The following is a 24,496-nucleotide window of genomic DNA, read 5'->3' as shown; positions in this document are numbered from 1 at the left end:
GGGACAGCATGAGATCATCTTAATATAGTTTACAAAACTCTACTCCTACCTTTTGCCTTTCCACATCACTGCCGCGGGGTGATTCGAACCTCTCACCACGCCCCATTACTACCCCAGGCTAGCTTCAAGCTCCCCCTCTCCTGCAGCAGCTTCAGGCACACTAGCATTGCAGACAGGCCCATCACAATGCCCAGCCCTCACTTTATCCTTCGGTGATTCCAGAGATGTCAAAACACAGTGGGAAACTGGCCAATTCACTTTCATAGCTTACCCAGGAGGTGAAGGGAACAGACTCCTCTTTCCAAAACGTCAAAACATTTTACTTATTTTTAATACTTTTATTTTCAAGTATTTACACGAGTAGAAATAACAGACTAAGGAATCACAATGTATTTTCCAGCCAAGCTTCAGTGCTCTGTGTGTGTGTGTGGTGGTGGGGGGGGGGTCTGCTACATATTAATTATTGAGCTATGGTAGGACCTAAAGTTGACCAGTACCAAGTAGAAGGAAAAGAGCCTGAGTCTCAAGACCTACAGGCTATTTTTAAGCCCCACTGTGAGGATTAATCTAATAGCTCCTAACACAATCATTTTCATTCGCCTCTATTTCCCTGAAGGACTTTTTGGTTGAAGGGAGAGGTTCAATATGTCTGTCCGTCCTTCCTTCCTTCCTTCCTTCCTTCCTTTCTTCCTTCTTTCCTTCTTCCTTCCTTCCTTGTCAAAGCTCAGTTGTCTCTGGGAAGGCCAACACACTGAAACTCTTCTTAGCCATTTACTGCTGTATGCATGGATTTATCTTTCCATGATCCCCCAAAGGAAGCCTCAACTGTGTGCAAAGGACACACAGGGTGTGAGGCAAAGGAGCCCTTCAAGAAGCACGGAGCCTCAGAGGGAGCCACCACACATGAAACGGGAACATATTTCTACTTCAGATTTTATGTATGTATGGCTGGGTCCTCCATTCCCCTTCTCTACAACTCCCCTCAATCCCAAGTCTATTCTACTGGCTATTCCTGACAAGCTGCACACTAGAAAGCTGATTTCTGGGAGTGGAGTGAGGAGGGAGTGGCCCAAGAGAACTCAGTATAGCAGAGTTTCTTATCAAGGGGCACACTCAGAAGTCTGGGTACCCAGTGAAATGCCATCAAACATTCTAAAGCACAGAAATTGTTCTACAATGACCAGCCTGAGAAGCTGCCTCATAACTTCCAAGAGTAAGAATCCAGGGCCAATCATGTGACCCACAGGGAGCACTCCGAATGCCTGTGTTCTGAAGTAGGCAGAGGATCTGCCCTTGGGCAGCCCAACCAGGTAGGAAAGTGCAGCCAATGTAGCTCCAGGAACAAATGGACAACTCCCTCTCATGGGCCACTGCAATCTACAGAGGGCTGTGGTCTACAGTGGTCCAGTGGCCTGATAGACTCACTGGAAAAAGAAGGCCATATTGAGAATAATTGATTTAGGGTTTTCTTTCCACTAAACATTTTAAGCTTTTAGCTCTGTTCCCTCTTAATTAGTGTGAGCTGGAAAAAAAAAAATCCAAAATGAACCTCAGCAGTAGAGGAAAAAGTTTAAAAGGGGCTGACGAGCTTAGCATAATAAACGCCAGGCCACAGCTTTGTTTAACAGTTCTTCAGTCTCTTTACAGATTATTAAAGGAAATATTTAACTAAAGGAGAGCGACTCATACACAGGATAATGTACATGGCCTCTGTCCACATGTTAATCATTTTACATAATTGATCAAACAGTCTTGGTCTCCTTCTCTAGCCTTGCCCAGGTTTTTAATTGTTTATCTTTAAAGCCCACAACAGAGAGGCCTTTGCTTGTCCCCACTCACATGGCTCCCTAGCAGCTCATATGGCAAAGAAAACAATCTGTGTATCCTCACCAGCTACACTGTGTGTATGGGGAAGGGGGAGAGGCCGGGGAGGGCTCAGGGAGGTGGTGTGCTTGTGCACATGTGTGAGTGTGAAGGCCAGAGGCACACATCAGACCCCCTCCTCAATTCGCTCTCATTTTTTGAGATAGGGTCAAGACCACCGGATCTGGAGCTCACGGTGAGCTCGAGGGATCCCCCTGTCTCCCTGGTGCTGAGTTGAGAGAAGCCCACCACCACACCAAGGATTTTATGTGAGTTCTGGGAATTTCAACTTAGCCCCTCAAGTGGGTATAGAAAAACACTTTGTCAACTAAGTCATTTGCCCAGCCCATAGGCACACTGCAATACAGAATTAAACTAAGCCTCAGAGATGATGGAAATGGCTAGAGTCAATGGTTCATTTCACGTAGACTAAAACACAGTGTTGCTTCCTCAATGAAGACAGTGCCTAAGGGTTTTATTTTTATTAACTATATTTCCATTTACACTAACTAGGTTTGTAATTGACCAAATTGTAGTAATGTCCCCACTGAATAGGAGAAGTCCCATGGGAGGGGAGTTCCTTAAAGCACTCCATTCCACTCTTACCTAGAACTATCGAATTTTTAGGGATCATTTCTTCTAATGGGTTATTGTGGTACCTCCATTTGAATGGCCTCCTTCCTTTCTTTACAAAATGCTGGCTCTCCTTTCAAGATGCCGGCCTCCCTTGAGAAGTCTCTACATGCAGAGCAGTAAGTCTCTCCTGTTTCATAGGCTTATACCACAGCCCCTGCTGTGTATTTGACACATGTTCACAGGTCATCCCTAGACTGTGAATTCCTCAAGAGACTATCCCATGTGATTGTCTGGCTTCCAGGGCAGGATGTAGTTCATAATTTGCACTTAGTGATCAGATGAGTGAAAGAACACTCATGGGTGGAGTCCACATGTCAGTACGAAGGCTGTGTGAGCAGGTTTGCAATAACATTCTAATCAAATAGAAAGGGGAGCTCTTTGTTTGGAACACTGTGGGTAATTACTCAGCACATTGCCCAAGAGTTCTCATTTTCCAACTTCTAAACCACTTCTCAGATTAATCATCTTTAAAATGTCCTTAAATTTCTCCTAAAGAATTAGCTGTTCCCCCTACTGAAGTGCAGGTCTATAGCCCAAGAAAATACATATAAACACTGTGCTACCCAACAAGGGCAGGCAGGCTTCACTCAATTTTCTCACCCAAGTCTATGTGAGTAATGACGCTTTTTAGGCTCCATAGTACTCATACAGAATAAGGCCACCTGGCTGCCCACAGTTGGGAAACTGTGAAATCAGGCATGTCCTGTCCTGGTTCTGGGTTTGCTAGACACACATCCACTGTCCAGGTTAATACATCCATTGTTTTATTATGGTCTAGAAGCTCTGGCTCAATAATTACTTCAGGAACTATTAACTACATAGAAAAAAAAGGAAAGGAAAAAAATCTCTTTTCCAAGTCATTTGTTCTAGAACTTAAAGGAAATATCTCCGAGACATCAGAGAATCAGACAGACTGCCTTTAAAAAATATATAAATGAGTTTGTTCTTTTATTCTACAGGATCAAATTCTATCTGGACTCAAAGATGTCAACATGACCACTCAAAGAAGGGATAATTAAGGAATATTCCAAAGGTCACTAAAGACCTTTCTAATAAATTGCAAAATGAATTTTCCACATTGTTGAAGTCTGAAAGAGCTAAGAAAAAATACATTTGTAAAACTATACATGAACAAAACTCAAAAGATTTGACATATACTCCCTTAATCTAATCATCTGTAGAAAGATTTACACAATTCTAATTCTAAAAATGTTATTTCAGGGCATAAAATTAGAGATGAACAACAAAATAAATGTGAACTAAAAGGAACATTAACCATTAAGTAGTTAATGATTTCACTTCATGAGGATTAACCCTCGAATATTAACCTCCTTGAGACACTCTCATTACCTATGATTTTTCATTAATCCTAAAATCACAGAATAAAGAACCATAAACCATGATTTTCTCCAAAACATTTGCTGAAATCTGTTATGAATTTATTTTCAGGGCAAAGTTCAAGAAAAGCTAGTTCCCCAGGTAAAGTGGATTAAATGCTTTCCACAGAGAAATCGAATTAAACCACTACCAAATGGCAGGTTTCCAATCTTGGAATGTGAAATCTGATTTGACAGAGGCCTTATAGACGGTGGTCAGTTCCCCATCTGATGGCAACTTCTGTGGTTTCACTGTTACCTATTCTTACGGAGTTGCAGTTTATGGTTCCATACATATATTTATTATGTTGAACATGTATATACATAGATAAATATGCTTGAATCTCATGTAAAAAATGACTGGAGAAAATCTTAAGATTGGATTTTATGTTTGAAATCATTGAGTTTGCAGCTAATATTTGACAGACTGATGCCTTGTGGGATATGACTTGGAAGTTACAGTCTCTCTGATCTTTACCAGATGTTTTCCTGGTGGTATTTCAGCCTCAAGAGACAAAGAGGATATTAATGTTAATTTTATTTATTTAATCGTATCAGGCAGATTTTATAAAAAGGGAAAGTTCAGTATTTTTTTAACACACCAACTCTTCAGAAATGTTCATAGTAGCAAAACTGTTTTGAAGATGCATTTTTTTTTTATTACAAGGAGAGTCTGTAATGTATTTGGACAGGAACAATTCTCTCCTCCCTTTAAAAATGGGAGCTATATGACCACTTTCTCAGTGTCACTGTTAACTCAAGGAACCAAGATGGCAATGTTCTGCCTACAGTTCAGGACAAGTCCCATCTCAATCTTTTAACTACTGGTACAGAACAGTAAACCTGTGCATATAAGATAAATTCGCATTTGCTGCTACTGCCCCGGGTCACTCCAATCCTTCACCCCTCATCTCTGTGTTTTATTCTAAGAAACATCAGTCTACCCTGGTCATTATCAGATAACAGTGAAGATGAGAATATACTCAGTCCTAACACAGCCTCTCCATGCTTGAACTCAGAGACATGTTAGACTTTAATCTATCTAGAGCTCAAGGTCAGAACTTAGAAACTTGAAGAGCCTGGTTCTTAGGAATGAATCCCAATTAGGACCATCCACAGGAACTTCACCCAGACCGATCACATCCCAGACTCTCCTTTGCAGACCAGGTACTGGAGCTCTGCAAAGCACTCCAGGTGAGTTCAATGTCAGGAAAGTCAGCAACTCTGCCCGGGAGGCCCTAAACGGGGAGCAGCTAAACAATGCCCGTGGAAAAATCAATTTTCCTTCGTTTTGTTCTCATCTGAAAAATGGTATGTGGGAAGGAAGCTGGAATGTATACTAATTGAGTTCCTACTGTCTTAGGATAAAAATAAAAAGTTGTCAAACACTTCAAGTAGAAAGAAGAGGATACTTAAGAAGCCCCTGCAACACCTGTATCACCACCACGAAGCTAGACAGAAATTAGAGTTTTTCCATACTTTAGTTCTCTGTCTTAGAAAGACAATAAGCAAAACCCACACATCCTATTTCTTCATATTTCTTTCTTCTCTAGAAATCCACTACCCGAAGATTACTGGTTACCCTGCCCATAGGATTTGTTTAACCACATAATTGTTTATCTTCAGATCCTTATAATTCTTCTGTGGGTTTCAATGTACATAAATTGTATTATACCACATTTTGCACATACCACATTATTCAACTTTTTTTTTATGAGATTTACCATGTGGAATGCATTTCAATAATCTTCAATTCTTTCATAGTATTTCATAGGAATAAACCATAGTCAATTGGTTTACCTTGTCTGTAGACAGTTGAGTTAATTATATTTTTATATAAATAAAGCCATAAATGTTAATATGGGTCTCATCCCAGGTTTCTATGCTGCCCATGTGAAAGAGTCTTCAGAGGAGACACCTAGACATGGTTTTGTTGGATATGCACATTTTAACCTTACCATGCAATTCCAAACTGCTCTCCAAGGTGGTCATACCAATTTACTTTTTCTAGAAAAATTAACACACATGCACGCTCCTCATTCTCCATACCTTTATCAATACTTGGTACTATGAAAATTTTCACATTGCTGCCAATATAAAGGTTCTGGTGTGCTCACTAATAATTACAGTTAAATAATATTTTTTCTAAGGTCCCTTCTGGCCATATAACTGTGACAATGACATTGATGCTAAGTCTTATCAAAAATAACAAAATAAAGGTTGTGGAGGGAGAAAAGTTTACAACAGATTTACTTTTCCTCAAAAATTATCTTGCATGGCCAAAGCTGGCCCATGACCCATACATCAGGCCATAAAATAGGAATGGGGACATGGCCCCAGTTCTGTATTTATTTTCTTGTGCTCATAATCCAATGTTACTTAAAAAGCAAACTGCCCACTCTCCAAGCCAAAGCAAATATACTGGATTTTGCCAGGGAAAATGCCTGTGGAGGAATGAGTCAATTCATACAAAATTCAAAACTGTCTTTGGTCAGTGACATTTTCATGAAAATTTGTGGGTGGGTAAAAGTTTTGCAAAACTCTTTTTTGCTATTGGATTAAATTCATCCAGGAAAAATAAGCAAAGTGTAAGTGGCAACCCGCATCGCCCCTAATTCCCTTCTGAACACTCCCTAACCTCCCAGCACAACTGCTTTCAATTGTGTAGGAAAATGGGCCAGGTGGTTCTGATCCCAAACAGAACCCTGGACCCTGCTCGTGGGACAGGCCATTTCTCAGCATAAACACTCATGGACCAAACCTCTCCTGTCAGTCAGAATGCACTTCAAAACCTCCCTGGGAAACACTACTGGCCACTGGCCACCCTCCAGCTTAATGCCAGCGACTTCCACAGGGTCAAAGCACTTGACACACTCTTTTGGAGCCACCACTATGGGAGCCTTAAGGAACGGTTGTATACTTCCACGATTTGATACATTTTATGTTACCCTCTTAGGAACATAGAAATGGTCTTTTAAAAAGAGAGAGACAACCTCCGTGTCTCTAACACTTGGTTCTGAATTGAAAACCAGGCACCTCATCATCTCAGAAAGACTGGTCAGAATTTGGCGGAGTGATACTTAGGAATGCTCAACAGTCAACAACGCAAGATTTGCCAAAGGTAAAGCTGAGCTAAAGGCAAGAAGGTAGAGACAGAATGCTGGGCACCTAGAAACAGCTTTATTAAAAGTCATGAGTGATAGACGTGGTTGCTTTAAAACGTGACCTTGCTACATCTTGTTTCTGATTTGAGATCTGTCTCTCTGCCTACTGAGGCCTTGGCTTTCCCAAACTCTGCACAACTGTCTGGCACCATCTCTTCAATACAACCTGGATTTTAAGGAAAGAAGTTGGCTCCTCCTTCCACAGAGGCAGTCAGAATGTCATCTGGTGAAGGGGAGGGTTGTCTGGATGAGAGAGAAACCCATCCTTTTCTTCCAGCAACAGAACCAAATAATGAATTCAGAATCTTCCCCTGGCTGTGCCACTAAGAATCCAGAGTGATCTGTCCCCCCAGGCTCCGGGTGAGTCTGCAGAGCCACAGTGAGAAATGATTGATAGAATGCATTTTCCCACGGAGCAGAGGTAACTTGGCTTGTGGGGAGGATTCCACAGCAGCCTCTTACTGTAAAGCAGGCCTTAGTCCTGACACACCCTCCTTTTACCGTAACTGCTTGAAGTCACAGTCACCAGACACATAGGGGCCACCATTCCCTCTCTTGGTTCAATAATCCCAATAAGCGAAGATGATGACAAAGTCCAACCATCATGCAGATAAGAGAAAATAACAGAATCAGCTATACACTAAGTAAAAACGGACTGGGCCTTAGAATTTAATCTACCCCTAGGTTCGGTAGCCACCAAAAACAATCTCAATACCACCTCTCCAAAAGAAGAGCATGGTCATTTTACCTGGCATGGCTCTAGCCATGTTGTCTGCAGGCCCACATGTCAAGCACATGACACATGGAGCAACATAACAGAAGATATACGGTTCATAATATGTAAGTTTACACAAAAATGGTATCTTCCTGTTAAAAACACACCCTCCCAACAGTGGAATTATAGCACCAGTTACTCCTAAAAAAACTTTTCTTTGTCTAAATTTAGTTGCATCACGGCATGTGAGTGGTTTGTGATTCTAGTTTTGATATGCTAAAGGATTAGTAGTGTGAGTTTTGCAAAGGTTCCACCTATTAATGAGAGGGCCCATTAGGAGAGCAAAATTGCCTCATCCGCCTGTCCTGAACGGCGGTGCAGGTCTGCACACACTCGCCTCACAGCCATCCTTTCCCTCAACTCTATTTTTAATATTCACCATGCTCTTTAGCAAAAGCCAACTCTGCAAAGCTGTATGTCTTTGAAAACTCTGGGACCAGAGGTGAAAATGGGGAAATCCTTTTGCATAAAAATTTAATGTTGCAATGCAAAAAAGTATTTTTTTGATAATTCAAACTTTAATGTTTACTTCAGTAAAACCCAATCCAGTAAACTATTTTCAGCCAGGATTAGTCAGAACTAAAAGGTTGGACTGTTTTCCTTCGGAGACTGGATGTCTTTCCTGTTTGCAACAGGCTCCTGTGTTCCAAACAGAGTAAATGGAATTGCCTTCAATTGCTTGTCTCATTCTGGCATTTTTAACACAGAACCCTACTGACAGAGTACGGTTTGGCCTCCTGGAATGTAATTATTCTTTTCACTCATGGAACCTGGCATGCTCACAATGCATCAGCTTCAGGTTTTCCTTAAGAAAAATCACAACATGGGGTATAATGTAATGACAAGAAATGCAATTTCATTCCACCAAAAAGCCTTAAAACTCTTTCAAAAACACCTATTGCATGGTAAAAAGTGCTTCTCGCTCGTGTGTTCCTGCTATCACCTATATGGTATGCTTTTGCATGAATCAGAGTTTGGCCAATCTATAGTCAAACATAAACACAGTCCAGAGGCTTTATATCACACACTACAGAAAGAGATGACTCTGGTTGGGAAGTCACAGATCAAACAAGTTCTTTTCCAACTGGTTTATAGTCTTCACTCATCGCTGCTCTCTAGAACTCTCAATATTACAGAATACACAGACTTCTCAGTTCTAACTCTGAAGAACTATTCCTGTCCATCTAGACTAATAGAAAACATATGCTCTTCTTTTTTTGCAAAGATTCAGTGAGCCATCTCAGATTGTGCAAAGCTATCTCTGTGATCCCGGGGGTGAAGTCCTGCTTGTAAGCCCTGAGGGTTTCTGGGAGGTGTGAAATTGTTGTGAAAGCATTTAGGAATCATATTATTCAAAACAGTCAATATTGCCAAGACACAGAATCACAGTTCCAGGATTGGTGCTGAGAAAAAGGGAGGCAGGACAGACATCAGATCCATGTCCTTCAACACAAAAGGCACACACCCTTCTCAGCCCATGGTTCTTATGCTTTCCCACAAAATCATCTTTCCTCAAAATTAAGTGAGACCCACGAGCCCCCATTCCTGGGGTAGCCCCCGATGTTTCCTTTCTGTAAGTCATTAATGAGTTTGACAACTCTGAAAGGTACAATGTGCTGGTGTGAGGGTGCATGCTGCGACAATTCCAGCAGTCAAGCTCCTAAGTGGAGAATTCCTTTCTTAAATGTCAGACTCATTCCGACCAGACCCCAATTCTCACCTAAATTTTTGAAGGTTTAAAAAAAAAAATGAGTATTTATTTGGAAAAGCACAAAAGTTTGCTTGTGGCACTGCACGCGGTCCCCTGCCCTTGAACACCCATGTAGCCAAGAGAACACTATGTCTGTGTCCCATCCGCATTGTCCCAGACTACAGTAAGGCATACCGGCCTCCACTATCACAGTGGCACTGGGCTTGTACTAGAAGGGAGAGAGACCAGTGGCCACCAGTTATCAAAGAGACCTTCCCCTGGTGCCAGCTAGCTGAAGAGGCAAGCAATCTTACGGGGACCTTTACCACCACACAGCCAGTTTCCACAAAAACAGAAACGGTTACCTGACTTCATGACCGTGTTTGGTAAAATACATGCATGCACTGAAACTGGGCCTCCAAGAAAGGTGGCGCAGGACTTTGGAAACTCCAACTCACTCACCGTACACTTGTTGGGCTTCTCCCCAGAGTGGACCCTCATGTGGATCAGCAGTTTATAGCGGGCGTTGAAGGGCTTGTACCTTCTAGGGCAGCCAGTCCAGAAGCAGGTGAAGTCTTCCCCCTTGCGCTGGTCTATGTGGACCTTCTCGATGTGCCTCACCAGTTCCTCCTGCTGGTCATATAGGGCGCTGCAGTCTATCCAACGACAGCAGTGCTTGCCTCCTGAGTCCTCCATCTCCCCATCTTCATCCAGGCCAGCCTGGGCCAGGGCCAGTGGCTGGGTGTGAGGCAGGAGCTCTGGGTGATGAAGGTGTGGGTGGGCATGGTACGGGGGTGGGGGGCCCTGAGGCGGGGGAAGAGGAGGGAGAGGCGGTGCGGAGGGCAGGTCCAAGGAACTGCCTGGGAACTCCTCCAGGCGCTCCGTTTTGAGCATGTTGGCTGACTGGCCATCCTGGCCCGGTAGGCCCGGCTGCAGCACCATGCTGTTTACAGGTCCAGACTGCAGGCCACCGTGCTCCAGCTGCTGCATGCGCTCATACTCCAGAGTACCATCCTCGCCATAGCCTGTCAGCGCCTGTCCTCCACTGGCCACCAGCACGCCTTTCTGCCCACTGGATACTGCACAAGACTGGGGGATGCAGCTGCCGCGAACACCCAGGAAATGCCCATAGACCTCTGACTGTGGAGACATGTTGGCAGGGGAGGCTCTTGATCCGTTGATGTAGGCAACCAAGGATGTGGGTGAAGTACGGATGATAGTGTTGAAGTCAATCCCAATGCCATCAGACAGTGGGGACAAGGACAGCGCTCTCTTCTTGGAGCGAGTGGAGTGGGACCTGGCTGCTGAGTGCCGAGGACTAGGGTAAGGGGAGTGACTATTTTCCATGCCAAAAAGGTAGGGTGGCAAAGAGTTAGAGACACTATTGCTGGACCCTGGCGTGCCAGGGGGCAAGCTAAGGAGGTCCCCTAGGTCCATGCCATTCTGGGAGCCGTGGTTGGACGGAAGCGAAGGGAAAGTCCTGTAGCTCTGAGACCACTCTTGCTTCACACTCAAGGCCGATTGACTCTCTGTCAGACTCAAAGTCGTGGACACCAGAGACTCTTGCAAAATAAGGGACCTGGAGCAGCAGCCAAAGAGAAGGGGAAAAAAAGAAAACATTTCAGTGAGATGTGGATTGCTGAAGAGCTAAGAGAACATTGCATCAACAATCCCTTAAGTATTTCCCCTTATTACATTCCTCAGTAAACACAAGTTCTTAGACTCTGACAGAATCGAAGGCTTTTAGTTCCAGGTAAATAACAGTTTACCAAGACAAACAATAAAAACTCCTGCTTACTAGAATAATGAAAAGAGCTATTGTTATAAATAATTCTAGTACTTTAATGAGAATAAATAGTCCTCACCTTATTTCAAAGTATCTCTTTTTATATAGAATGGGAAAATTGTGGCTTAGGAAAAAGTTATAGATGCTTGTCTTGGTAAATCAAATGAGTATCTGTTAAGCACCTACTGTGTCTGTGTGCATCATGTCATGGTAGGCTATCAGGTTATACAATTCTGAATTGTACTAGTCTCCAATTAAAATCTACTTGGGAAGGTTACATAATAAGCCTGTGTTCTTTTTTTTTAAGTAAATCTTCCAAGTTAATTATCTGTGCTGGAGATTTACTAATAATTTTACAATTTAGTGTCACTGATATTATCAAATTAGACATTTTAAAAGGGCAATTTATAATGCCAAGTACTCATTCATTTCAAATAACCCTAGAAATTTTGTGAAAATGTAAAATACATGGGCAGAAAATGTAAAATACATGGGTGATAAAGAGCATACTTAGCATTCTGGAGGCATGGAATTCACTCTTTATCACATACACAAAAAAACAGTCCTTAATAGAACAAAATTATTATACATAGAGAAGTAACAAACTGAAAAGCTGCATTTGGAGTCATGCATCAGGCCATGTGGGGTTTAACCATACTTGTTAGATAGGTTTCCCATGAGCTCTTGTCCTTGGATCTGAGCAACGTCAGGCCAAGAACAGGTCATTCACTTGCAGTGGTTCATTTTTATAACAATTCCTTCCCTGTCCTTACCATTTACAAAAAGAAAAATGCTAAATATGTCACAATTCATTGTTTGCATATCAAAGTGGTTCATAATGATAACTCTAGCCCATTGAAAATCCATTTTGCTTTCCAGGGACATTATTGCCTTAAAAACAATAAAAAGTAGAAAAGCTATTATCCCTTGGACAGAACATTCATCCCCAAGAGGGTCAACACGTAGACACAGAGAAAAGGTACCAGATCCCAACTCAGACATAGTAGAGAGCTGAGAAGTTTGGCTTAATTGGTATGTGTCTGCAACTGACTTTCTAGACTCTTTTATTTAAATAAGTTAGTCACTAAAAATTCTTACGCAAAATGTGTGACTTCCCTACATGAACCCACTTATTGTCTCTGGCTGTTAAATATCAACCTGCTGTAAAGGAAGGGGGAAGCATCATTTTACCTGTCCCCTACCTTGCTTCACAAAAAGAAACCAGGCATACTGTTTCTGCCAAGCCGGGGATACTGTCAAGCAGACATCTCAGCTCTGGAAAAGCACAGTGTAAGGAGGTAACACTGCAATCGACCTGAGGTTGCCATCGGTGCGGTAATGTTTACCAATGACAAACACAGCAGGAACCTATGTCCAACTGCCCTTGACATAGATTTGTTTCTTGCTTCACATCCTTATATTTGGACTAAAGTCCTTCCGCAAGCTCCAAAGTGGTCTCTGAGCCATTTGGGTTTTAATTCCCCATGGACACTTCTCAATTATTTTCCAAGCACAGTTAGAGCAAGCACATGGCTCTTCCTGCAGAGCTCAGCAGAAGGCTCCTGGTGACTGGATGTCAAGAGCCATTTGACCCTATCCCCCCATGAGAGTCAGGAATTACATTCACACACAAGCTCCATCAGTAGAAATGCTGTAGGAGACTCGGAAATGAAGGACTCTGCTTTTCACCAAGGTCAAGAAACTATGGGATGTCAGAATCCTGACAGAGCTCTATGGCCAAATGGGTGCCTGTTCTGGGGGGGGGGGGCATTTAGAACATTTCAGACTTCTAAGCAGTGACTCACAGCCAGAGGAGCTCCTTCAATTGTACATACTTTGCTGATAAAACTGCCTTATTTGGCTCAATGGCAGCATCAAGAAACATGTTCATTTTTCCAATAATGAAAGGCAAATCTCCTCTCTCTTAAATTATGCTGAACATGGCTGAATTTGTAGTACAGCATATCCCTGTGCAGACATGTTGCCTAACTTCTTCAGCATGTCAGTTTTCCAAGGCAGTTGTCAAGTCCCTTTCGGAAAGCAAATTCAATAGTCTACTTAAAAGCAAAGGCATGAACAGAGGACTAGCTCATGCCTCTCCCTCCCCGACACCTCAAATACCTAATTGGAACAAAACTTCCAACAAATGGCAGTCACTCACTTCCTGTGTCTCTCAACTATACACTTCAGGAGATTTAATCATTCAAAGTCCTACCCCCATGAAATCTATCTCTGTGCTAAGAGGCCTCTTTGCAAGGCAGCTCCACCATTTGCATCACACTTTGAAGCATCTCTGAGGACTGTGCTCACAAATGTCAAGACCTTTCCATCGAAAGGATGATTTTTATCTCCCTGGTACCTGCCGGAGTGTTAAATACAAAGGAAGTACTCAAGCACCTGTTGATCAAGAGAGTGCATAATGAAGAGCCCAGCTTGGTGAGACAAGCCTGGAACCCCATCCTAGGATTCAGGGGACTGAAGCCAGAACATCATGACTTCAACACCAACATAGACTACATAGCAAGATGCTACCTCAATGAACAGAATCAAAACATAAAAACAATAATCACCACAGCTGAGGAACCATTACCTACAAAGCTTACAAAGCCTTTTTACATACTACCTTACTAAATACACAGTATGACATGAATTAACTAGACTCTTGAACTATTTTTATAAAAAGAAAATAACTAAAAATCAGTGACAGCAAAGGAGTGTGGGAAGGTCCTTAGGTAAAGCGTGAAGGAAGGTGAGTGAGTGGCAGAGACCCATTCTCCACAATGTACCCCCAGTGTGGTCCATGATGCTCTGCTTGATGGAAAGACTTGGTAAAAAATAGGCTTAGAATCACTCCAGCTAGGACTACAGCACGAGTTATCTGTTTTTCCGCAACAGTATGCTCCACAATTGTGAAGGCTGCCAAGGACTCTAGCCTGTGACCCCTGCTGCTCCACACACCAGGCCTGTGGAAGAGAAAGTGACAATGATCTCAGAAAGCTGTGTCACCACACTGAGAACAATCTCCACTTCCATATCTTCATCTGCTCCTAACGACATTATTTCTGGTGACTGGTTGATTTGGAACTGTATGTGAAAGGCAAGACAATAAATCTAAAACCAAATAAAAGCAAAGTGAAAAACTCAGAAGTCATTAGGAAAAATATGCTCTGGAGAAGCCATAGGAACTATGATGATCAAGTTGAGCTGTTTTGTTATAAAGCTTAAAAGAAGTTTCAACTTAAAGGTCGTATGGAATTCCTCAGACTGATGCTCATGAGGAAAAACACATGTACATACACAAAGTGTGCATGTAACTAAATCTATGAGTATAACATAGGATATATGACATGTATGTGTCATAACCTGACAATCCTGAGAAAGAAGACCAGCCCTAGCCTGTCTGGCAATTGTCCTCTATGTACCCCAGTAAATCTTCCAAAAGAGTGAGGACAGCTTATGAACGCAGAACAGCTTTAGAAGATGTCAGAATGCACAGGGAGCCTAGAGTCCATCCTCAGTCCTTTTCTCAACCTTCTCCGAGCTTTGTGGACTTACTATACTGCAAACAAAAAAAAAAAGGGCAATCACCACCAATAATCCCAGTTTAGGATATGAAAACAAATGCCAAGTATTTGGATCTAGACTGAAATCACTAAACGATGGCTCGTGATGACAAGCTGCAAAACTGTCACTGAACAAATCAAGTAGGCTTTCTGGGTCTTGAAACCACCACCCCTTAAACAAGGATGATGCTTGCTCGGACTGTGACTATTTAATCGTAAATTCATTTGACAATGCATGTGGACACACTAGACGAGCTAGGAATCTACAAAGCCCACACAGGCAGCATCCCATCTCCTTTACTGAGCAGCTCTGCTAGGCTGAGATACTAAACAACTGTATGAAGTAGGGGGTTCGGCATCCCTACCTTGTCATTTGGGGGACATGTGTGCAATGGCCCTTACAGCAGCGTGTGGATGACACCTAAGCTGACAGTGGCTCCTGACTCTTCAATGGAGTAGAGTATGTTTAGCACTGGGGTGGGCTGATGAGAAATGACTGGGAAGTTAATCACAGCAAATATACAGCACAGAGGCAGGGGTCCCATCCTTGGAATAAACAGAGCACAAGCTAAAGGCGGAGCGTGTCCTCTCAGAGGAAGGCCCCCAGAAGAAAATTACATTCAAATCAAGTAAAAGAAAAAAAGAAGAAGAAAGAAATACAGCTGGCAAATCTCTGGAAACTGTTCAACATTATCAATAATGAAAAAATATCAATTAAGATAATTACATAATTACTATCTCAAACTAACAAAATGTATAGATAAAACTAAATACATGATAATGTCAGAGACCACTGTCGAGCTCACATATGGGTTAGTCTTCTATGTAGTGCAACGTGAAAGTGCCTATTAATAGCATCAGAGGTGCTATTAATAGCCATTTAGACCAGCAAATCTTAACTCCTGAGAATTTATTCTAATCACTATAGAGACATGAAATACAAGATTTGTAGGTTAATCCAATAAAGTATTATTGGTAATACTAAAGTAAAAGACAGAGCTCCAGTGCAAGTTCTTAGGGGAGGAAAACATGCAATACTCCTACCCTGTGGTGATGCCTGGGAACCACAATGATCGACACAGCAAGAGTTCCCTAAAGGTACAGTAGTGTCACTTGCATCTCGGTGGTAACCAACAGCTATCTAACTGGACTGAAGTCCCTGGAGGGAAACCGTATCTGGTACTGTAAACATAGCCAGGACGCATGCCTAGTGAGGTCACAGACTTAGAGGAGAGCCTAATAAAGTCACTTTCCTAAACCAGTGTGATTCCTAACTTCATTCTGAACACCTATCCTTATACTCACAGGTATGCGCAGCTTTCACGCCTCATCAAGGACGCTTCATTTCACAGCAGATGGAGACCATTATAGAACACCACAACTAGTCTAAATGCAGAGAACAACCTACTGCAGGGTGTCCAGTTGCCGTTGACACATCTAGAACTCAACTTCTATACCCTCAAGGAACAGGAGATGGAGGACCGCAATAGTCAGAAACATTGTGTCTTCTAGATATGGCACGGAAGCCACGCTCATAAAATCTCACCAACATGGCTGCTTAAACAAGACCTGAACTATGATCATCTCAGCTGACATGCCAAGATGGATGGGGGAAATTTCACAGGGCCACCACCCTAAATGAAGAGCTACAGGCAATAAAAGGCTGCTAAGAGAGGGAGACTTCGTCTCTCCCAGGGATGGACTCCCTGAATCGTTACCCAATGCCAAGAGGTCAGACCTAAAGAATGCTCATAAAAGCAACACTAAAGGGACTCAGCAGGTTGCATTAACTATTTATTTGCATATATGTATGCAACAATAATAATTAAAGAATAAGATGTCATGAATTTGAAAGAGAGGAGTTGGAGAGAGGACAGGGAGGAAGGAAATGATATAATTATACTTTAATTTTTAAAAATCATAAAAATGAACTAAAGACCTAGTAATGAAGAACTAGTAAGAATTAATTTTATTTCTGTCCTTTCTTTGTAAAATAGCATTTGGGGTGGGACGAAACCATGATATGAGACTAAAGAAAATGTCTCAGAAAAGAGCTTAAGCTATATGTGTGTGTCTGTGTGTGTGTGTGTGTGTGTGTGTGTGTGTGTGTGTGTGTGTGTGTGTATGGAAAAGTTATAAAACTGTGTCTATTATATGGTCAACTTGATGGCCAGGAAAGCCAGTGCCTATAGGGCATGTGTTCACATGTATTTGAAGGGTGTTTATCAAATTTCCACTCATGGTATCTCAGGGTGATGGGACTCAGGGTGATCACATTTACTGCCTAACGCTTTTCTATAGTTTCCCATTTTCTACAGTGCATAGCAATTATACAACCGCAGGGAAAACAATCAACTTGGCAGCTTTTCAAAGGCCAAGCTTCCCTCAGACCGAATGGTTCATGGCCTCTCTGGCCCTGTCTACCTACAGAAGACCTTGATGTATGAAATGCTCAGCTGGTTCACTCACTAGCTTCTCTTTAGTGCTAGATTGTAAAATGCCTTCAGGTTGCACTGTTGCCTGCTGTGGGATGTTCTGTATGGCAAATGTGTTGCTCTGATTGGTTAGTAAATAAAACACTGATTGGCCAGTAGTCAGGCAGGAGGAAGTATAGGCGGGACAAGGAGGAGAAGAATTCTGGGAAGTGGAAGACTGAGTCAGAGACACTGCCAGCCGCTGCCAGGACAAGCCGCATGTGAAGATGCCGGTAAGCCACGAGCCACGTGGCAAGGTATAGATTTATAGAAATGGATTAATTTAAGATATAAGAACAGTTAGCAAGAAGCCTGCCACAGCCATACAGTTTGTAAGCAATATAAGTCTCTCTGTGTTTACTTGGTTGGGTCTGAGCGGCTGTGGGACTGGCGGGTGTCAGAGATTTGTCCTGACCGTGGGCCAGGCAGGAAAACTCTAGCTACAGTTGCCTCTCAAGCGTTTGTTCACCTGATGGAACATACAAACCAACGTAAAACCATATAAAACACGCCACCTTTCCAAACTGCTGTAAGTGGGTTCCATCCTTCACTTCACCAAGCCATTTCTCAAATCCTATTTCTTTGCCTATCTGGGGGAAAAAATTCCCAGAGAAGGGCTCACAGAATACATACTTAAAACACTTGTCAGTGCATCGTCAAGCTGTTGTCTTTTAAGGATATGATATTATGCTAAGGAACCAGAAATGCCAGGAAACACTGAGATAATGACCCCTCTGGCCGCATCATGAAAGGGACTGTGTAAGGCACCTGGCTTGAGCGGCCTGAGTTCTGCCTACCATCAATTTCTCCACTAATTATGCCTGCCTTCCAGGCATGGGAGGGACTTGCCACAGACAGGAAGCTGAAGGTTTCCAGTGACACCCACCAATAAGCAGAGTTAATTTTACATGCAGCACTCAGCGAGGCTGAGGAGTCCCTTGAGGCATAATCATCAATGGGAAAGTTGACAGCGGCTTCCCATCACTAAAGTCCCAGGTAGAAAATAAGCTTTCACCTTAAAAAAAAAAAAAAAAAACCACCACAGCATAAATAAGTGATCTGGGAGCCATGATTGCAGAGTCTCAACTGGAGGCTGGAAGGAGGCCTGGAGAGAGGAGCAGAAAAGATGAGCAGCAGGAAGGAAAAAGGAGACAGTCTTAGGACCACAAGGCACCGTAGTAGGATACAGGCTGCACAGAAGAATGCAGAGGGTAACTCCTTTGCAAGATCGATCACCCCAGGACCGGTACTCACGGGCAACAATTCCGCACTGTGTTTTTACCAAGAAAGTAACCTCTAAAAGATGAAATAGTAATCTTCAAAAGAAATAGACCTTAAACATTATACCATAGCTCACTTTTATTTACCCGCACACACACATCAACCCTGAGGAAGATAAATTTTGTCTAGAGGGGAGTGGTTTCTTTTCAGTCTAACTCTGCTGAATGAAAAACGCAGTTATACAGCCACCTAATCAAATATTTAAGCAAAAGCTTACGTAACTATGAAATTGTGTCTTCCCAAACACATTATAATTCATGGTTTCTACCTTTATTCTCTCTATGATTTCCCAAAACCACTGCATTATGCACACAGCAGGTACTTAATACATGTGTGAGTGGATGAGTGGGCAGGTGGGTTCACAGACCAACAGCTTGTAAACCAGCCCTGAGACACTGCCATGCGCACCCTGAAAGCCTGGCAGAGGTGCAGAGCATCTCATTTGGCCACAACGTGACTTGCTTTGTAAGGAAGTAACAACTTTACAAACTAAGCTTCGGTTCCTGAGACTCTCAAATCTCACAGGACCAGACAACAGCTATTACGCCATCCGTCCTGATTATAAAAGATGAAGCATAGCACACACTCACTTTTTAAACACATTCTCCTCCAAAGTTAAGACTGAAAGAGCTCCTACTGTATGAATGAGTGACTGAGTGAGTGTGTGAGTGAGCACATTTGTGTTCAGAAGACGGGGGACAACACTCGTGGGTTATGATCACACCATAAGGAGAGGGGAGGAGAAAAAACAAGTAAGTTGAGACCTGGAATCTGAAGGAGGTCTATTCAGGTTGGCTGCATTCACTGCCCTCGGTAAGCTAGGACTGATCTGCTTGCGTGCTGTGGAGACCTGGCTTGCTGGAGGTGAAATGGGTCCCAGTCGCTGAACCATCATGGGACTGCTGGTGAGCACTAGATTGTTGCAGCTGCCTTTTCCAATGGACTTGCACTGAGGCCCAAAGCCAAGAGCCCCTAAAAACAAATGAACGAGGTTAGCTTTCATGTCCCTTACATCAGCAATCAGTACATACACACAAGTGCACATTTCTATCAGGGCTCATCTTCAGAGGCAGTCCTCGGACCTCCTCTTTTTAGTGTATTTTCTTCACACAGGGTCTCATGTAGCCTAGGCTGCCCTTCAACTTACTGTGTAGTCAAAGATAGCCTTGTGCCCCTGTTCTTCCTGCCTCCACCTTCCAAGTACTGGTGTTGCAAGAGTGTCTCCTTTTTGGTTTTTTGTCTGTTTGTTTGTTTTTCAAGACAGGATTTCTCTGTTTAGTCTTTGCTATTCTGGAACTCACTTTGTAGACTAGGCTGGCCTCGAACTCAGAGATACGCCCACCTGTGCCTTCCAAGTGCTGGGGTTAAAGGCATGCGCTACCACTGCGCAGCACAAGAGTATCTCTTTAATATTGATTACACCAAAAAGCATGTAATTCTGATGCAAAAATCTGTAATGCTATAGCAGAAAGTTTTTCATAATCACCCCTCACACCAAATGTGATTAAATTTCACTGTGTACAAGTGAGAATCATCTGTTGAAAATGACGCCGAAAGTTCAAATTTATAATGTCTTTAATGGAAGGGTGAAGGTGATTAGTAGATAGAATTATCTTTATCAAGTCAATTCCTTCCTAGAGTAGCTAATATTTTAAATCACAGAGCAAATAAAGTCAATACTGCTGGGGGAGGGGCAAACATTCAACTGATTTGATTGCAAATCTGTACTTCCTGAAAGCCTCTTTAAAAGAGAATTGTAGTCAAGCTATATCCCTTGGGTTTAACCTTGGGTTTCCCCTCTTCATCCCAATTCACTGCTATTAGACATAAAACATGTTATTTCATTTTATTTATTACAATTCAAGATGGGAAATCCATAAAACACTCACTTGGAAAAGTAACTGAATTTAACAACATTTTTTTATTTCATTACTTATAACATTCCAATGTAAAAAAAAAAAAAGTGTAGTACATACCCAAAGGAGAAAGAAAAAGAGGCAAAGAAACCCACAAGAATCTGGGTCGTTAAAGAGAAAGCAGAGAAGAACCAGCTAACATTGCCATGACTCATCGGTTTAAAATAATAGTAAAGGCTGAGTCACTCTGGACACTTCTTCACATGGACGTACTTTTTCAAGCATATCTGCTGGCTTCCAGGTTGAGGCTCAGTGGCTTATACTCTATTCCCAATTCTAACAAATAAAAATAAATTTCTCACTAGATTATCTAACTTTGTCATCGCACTATTTGGGACCAAAGTATGTAGAATTTGCCACTGTCACTTTATTTAGCTCTAGAAAGCAAAATTTCATCTTTTTGTTTTTCCCCCAAATTAAACCAAACAGCCAAAAGCTCTTTTAGCATCAATTTTGGTTACATTTTCTTCTAAGACCCCCTTGAGACAAAAGAGATTTGGAAGCTATCGCCATATCCCCATAAATAAAGCCACACCTCAGCTCTGATGGTGGGGTCACAGCAGCTAGAGAGCAGGAGCCCTGCTCCACATCAGCGCTCAAATCCAGGTGCACATGGCCTGCCTACAGCCACGCAGGGAATTAGTATCTATGAAAACTCTACTGCTCAGTGTAGTTCCACGGCACCCACAATGCTTTAGTTTGGGCTCCGAGCCCTCTCTTGAACATTTTCCAAGATCACTGACTCCTAAAAGAAATTTCTCAGATCTTTTTTCAGATGTACAAGTTCACCTCTCTCTTCCTCCTGTACCAGATTTCTGATCCATTATCTTGTGTCTTCCAAGACCAGTTGAAGATACTACATTTTTATGACTCATATGGCATTGGACCATTAGGGTTTTGTCTTCATATCAAGAGTGGTAGGTATGTATTTTTATATGACACTCATAAACTGAGTATCTCTGAAAATTCTTAATCCTGTGTATTTGCATATGCTCTCTTTTTACCTTGGAAAAGACGATGTAGTGGTACATAGCCTAACCCAGCCTATAATAACCTGAGTTATCGCCTCAGCATCCTCACCTACTATACGTTTCTATTAAAACTAACATCAGATGTCAAGCATTCAGTCAAAGAGAATGCTATATACTCTCATATAATAAATTGCCACTAAAACAAATGCATTAATCAATCTATCAGTACACACAAGAAATACAACTCAGTAAAAAGCATATTAATAACTATTTGTCAAATCTAAAATCCTGTGTGTATATACATCTATATTAAAAGCATGAACAACTGATTATATTAGTTATAATATTAAATATATTTATATAAAATATATGACATAGACATAGCTATGCAGTAAAAACATGAAGAGCCAACTAAATTTGCATATAGTATCATTACTTCAGAGATGAGATGAACACACAGCTACCTTAGAATTAGCAATTGCCAAATGTGATGACTGCAGCTTTTACTCTAACCCTTGTTCACAGCTGTGTCTATAACTTGGGTATCTAGTGAGCACCTCCGCATCTTCAAGGTTTCAACCCAAAGGTCACAGTGCCCACCTTCCACCCCCACCATCATCTGAGTGATTCGTCCTTTCAAACGTCAGGGAATAAACCCATTACATCCCCACTAGCCTCTCATTTCTGTGCTTCAATTTTAAAACTGAAGCCTTTCTTTAACGTGTACCTGCTTCCTTAGAACCCAGCCTATTAGAAAGCTGTGAATGAATACATGAAAATTAAAAATGGTTACAATGAGTATTAAATATTACCCAACTATTTTCATAGAAGCCCTCCTAACTGTCTTTTATGAAACACAGGACCACTTAAAAACAAAATCCAAACTGAGTCAATCCTTTGATGCTTCTTCACAGTGTAGCTAGCCTAGGTGAATCAAAGAGGAAGCTGGTGAGAGCAGTAAGGGTCCATCAGTTCTCCTGGTCCAGAACGTTGCACTGACCTAGAACCCTCCAGCCTGGACTCTCTGTGATAAAGACACCTCAGTCCTTCTCTGCCCAGTATCCCATCACTGTGCACTATCCTAGCCCCTTACTCCAAGCACACGGACTGACTTAAACAGCCTCTAACCACACGAAAGTGGCAGCTTGTGAAAACAGTGAGTTTCTCAGAAATGTGCAGTATGGTACGCAGCAATGAGAACGTTCTAGAAAACGGCACCATCTATCTCACAGAGGGAAGTAAACAAGAGTTGTATCAAGAGCCACTATGAACAAAGCATTGGGAGTCTAATTCTTTGTCAGAATACCAGACATAAGGATCAGCTGCAAGCTACTCAGTGGACTTTGTGGGCAGCCTGCCTGGGACCAGGCTCTTGGTGTGACCCAGGAACATTACTGAGGATTTGTAGTCAGTATTTCTTTTTTTTTTTTTTTTTTTTTTTTTTTTTTTTGGTTTTTCGAGACAGGGTTTCTCTGTGTAGCTTTGCGCCTCTCCTGGAACTCACTTGGTAGCCCAGGCTGGCCTCGAACTCACAGAGATCCACCTGGCTCTGCCTCCCGAGTGCTGGGATTAAAGGCGTGCGCACCACCGCCCGGCTGTAGTCAGTATTTCTATCTTACCATCTACCAAACAGGAAAAGAAGCGGATGCTGCCTCATAACGTGGCTTTGCATCTAGTATTAACAGCACATATAAAGGACTCGGCATCAGAGAAGGTCCTATGGGTGTCAGCAGCTACTGTCACTGATGGTACTGTTTCATGTCTGCCCTTGCTTTTCTGTTCCGCTTGATTAAAGAAGAGAAGTCCTTCATAATTCCTTGCATAAAACAAGATAGTAAATGATGTTGTTTAATTATCTGCCCATTTCCAATGTTCTGTTTTGAGCCGAGAGCCAATTTTTTTTTAAAGCCAGGTGTCATCACAGATAGAAGTTTGCAACTGGCCAAGTTTGAATGTTCCCTGGCTTGTTGTTCCATAAAAACAAACCATACAGCTTTTCTGACTACCAGATGTGCCAACGACTTGGGCACTAGTTTTCTTTTTGAAATATCGCTTATTTTTAGAGACAACATGGTGTGTGTTTAAAAAATGTGTTTACTGCTCAAATAAAGATCTGAGGGGATGGTGTTCTGAGTACCACATAGGTTCTAGCCAAGATCACCCTGTGCTGGTGGGAAGCCCAAAACATTTTGTATCTCTGAGTTTCTAAACTGAGTGGTCGCTTTAGAAGGACCTTGATTTTCACGAATGTCTTCATTAGTTGAAAGGCTCTTCTCCAAAAGCAAGGTTAATTAGATTGTACTGATCATAAATAGGTCGCATCTTTCCTAACTTTGGCTTATATCTACTCACTGGTTCTCTTAAAATTCACATGGATACGAAGGGTAACAAAATTGTAACCCAGATGAGAGAGTAGGGATGACGTCATCAAAGCTGTGCTGCTCTTAATCGCTGATCAACTGGCACTTGTAGAATGCTAACCAGGGTCCAGGCAGCCCATGGAGCCAGCAGTGAAAGGACCGGATCGACTAAGTCCCCTCTAAGGCCACCGTCTGGTTTTTATAAAAGGTAATTCCTGCCTCTAGGTGGATCACATGAAATAGCTTTTATCGGGTCACAAATGACTACAGAAGATCAACTTCTAAGCAGGTCAGTGCTACTGACACACAGGGAGTTTCCAAGGCAAAATTATTAAAATCAGATAGGTTCAAGTCCTGCCTCTGCTCTCGCTGGCTATGCGGCAACAGGCAGAGTGCTTGAGATCTCTCCACCCTACTATTCTCTTCTGAAATAGGAACGGTCAGGTTACTTAACGCATGGGATTGCTTTAATGACAACTGGTTAATATTAATATACACGCTTTTAAATATCTGGGTTCTTTATGCAACATTACGACCTAAAAAGACTGCAGAAATATGAAAATAATCTCCAATTTCACCTAAGGTCATTTCTTCAACTAACACACAAACTCAAGAGTTTGCTCACATCAATTCTGGAGCCA

General features: G+C 42.2%; 1 protein-coding gene across 2 annotated transcripts in view; it reads right to left on the bottom strand.

Moving 5' to 3' along the window:
- Glis3 (GLIS family zinc finger 3) overlaps nt 1–24,496 on the bottom strand; it is a 444,325-nt gene that overhangs the window by 277,493 nt on the left and 142,336 nt on the right. The window contains exons 3-4 of one of the 2 annotated variants that reach the window (XM_052763408.1): nt 19,373–19,580; nt 9,967–11,083 (exon numbers count right to left, since the gene is read on the bottom strand). In XM_052763408.1, coding sequence (XP_052619368.1) covers nt 9,967–11,083; nt 19,373–19,580 — 1,325 coding nt within the window. The remainder of the gene's footprint in view (nt 1–9,966; nt 11,084–19,372; nt 19,581–24,496) is intronic. The other variant, XM_052763409.1, reaches the window with a different exon arrangement.

This window comes from Peromyscus californicus, unplaced genomic scaffold (genome assembly GCF_007827085.1).
Source record: "Peromyscus californicus insignis strain IS unplaced genomic scaffold, ASM782708v3 Scaffold_4__1_contigs__length_199733344, whole genome shotgun sequence".
NCBI classification, from domain to species: Eukaryota; Metazoa; Chordata; class Mammalia; order Rodentia; family Cricetidae; genus Peromyscus; species Peromyscus californicus.
The sequence above is the reverse complement of the archived record's forward strand: the minus strand, read 5'-3'. Positions and strand labels throughout refer to the sequence as shown.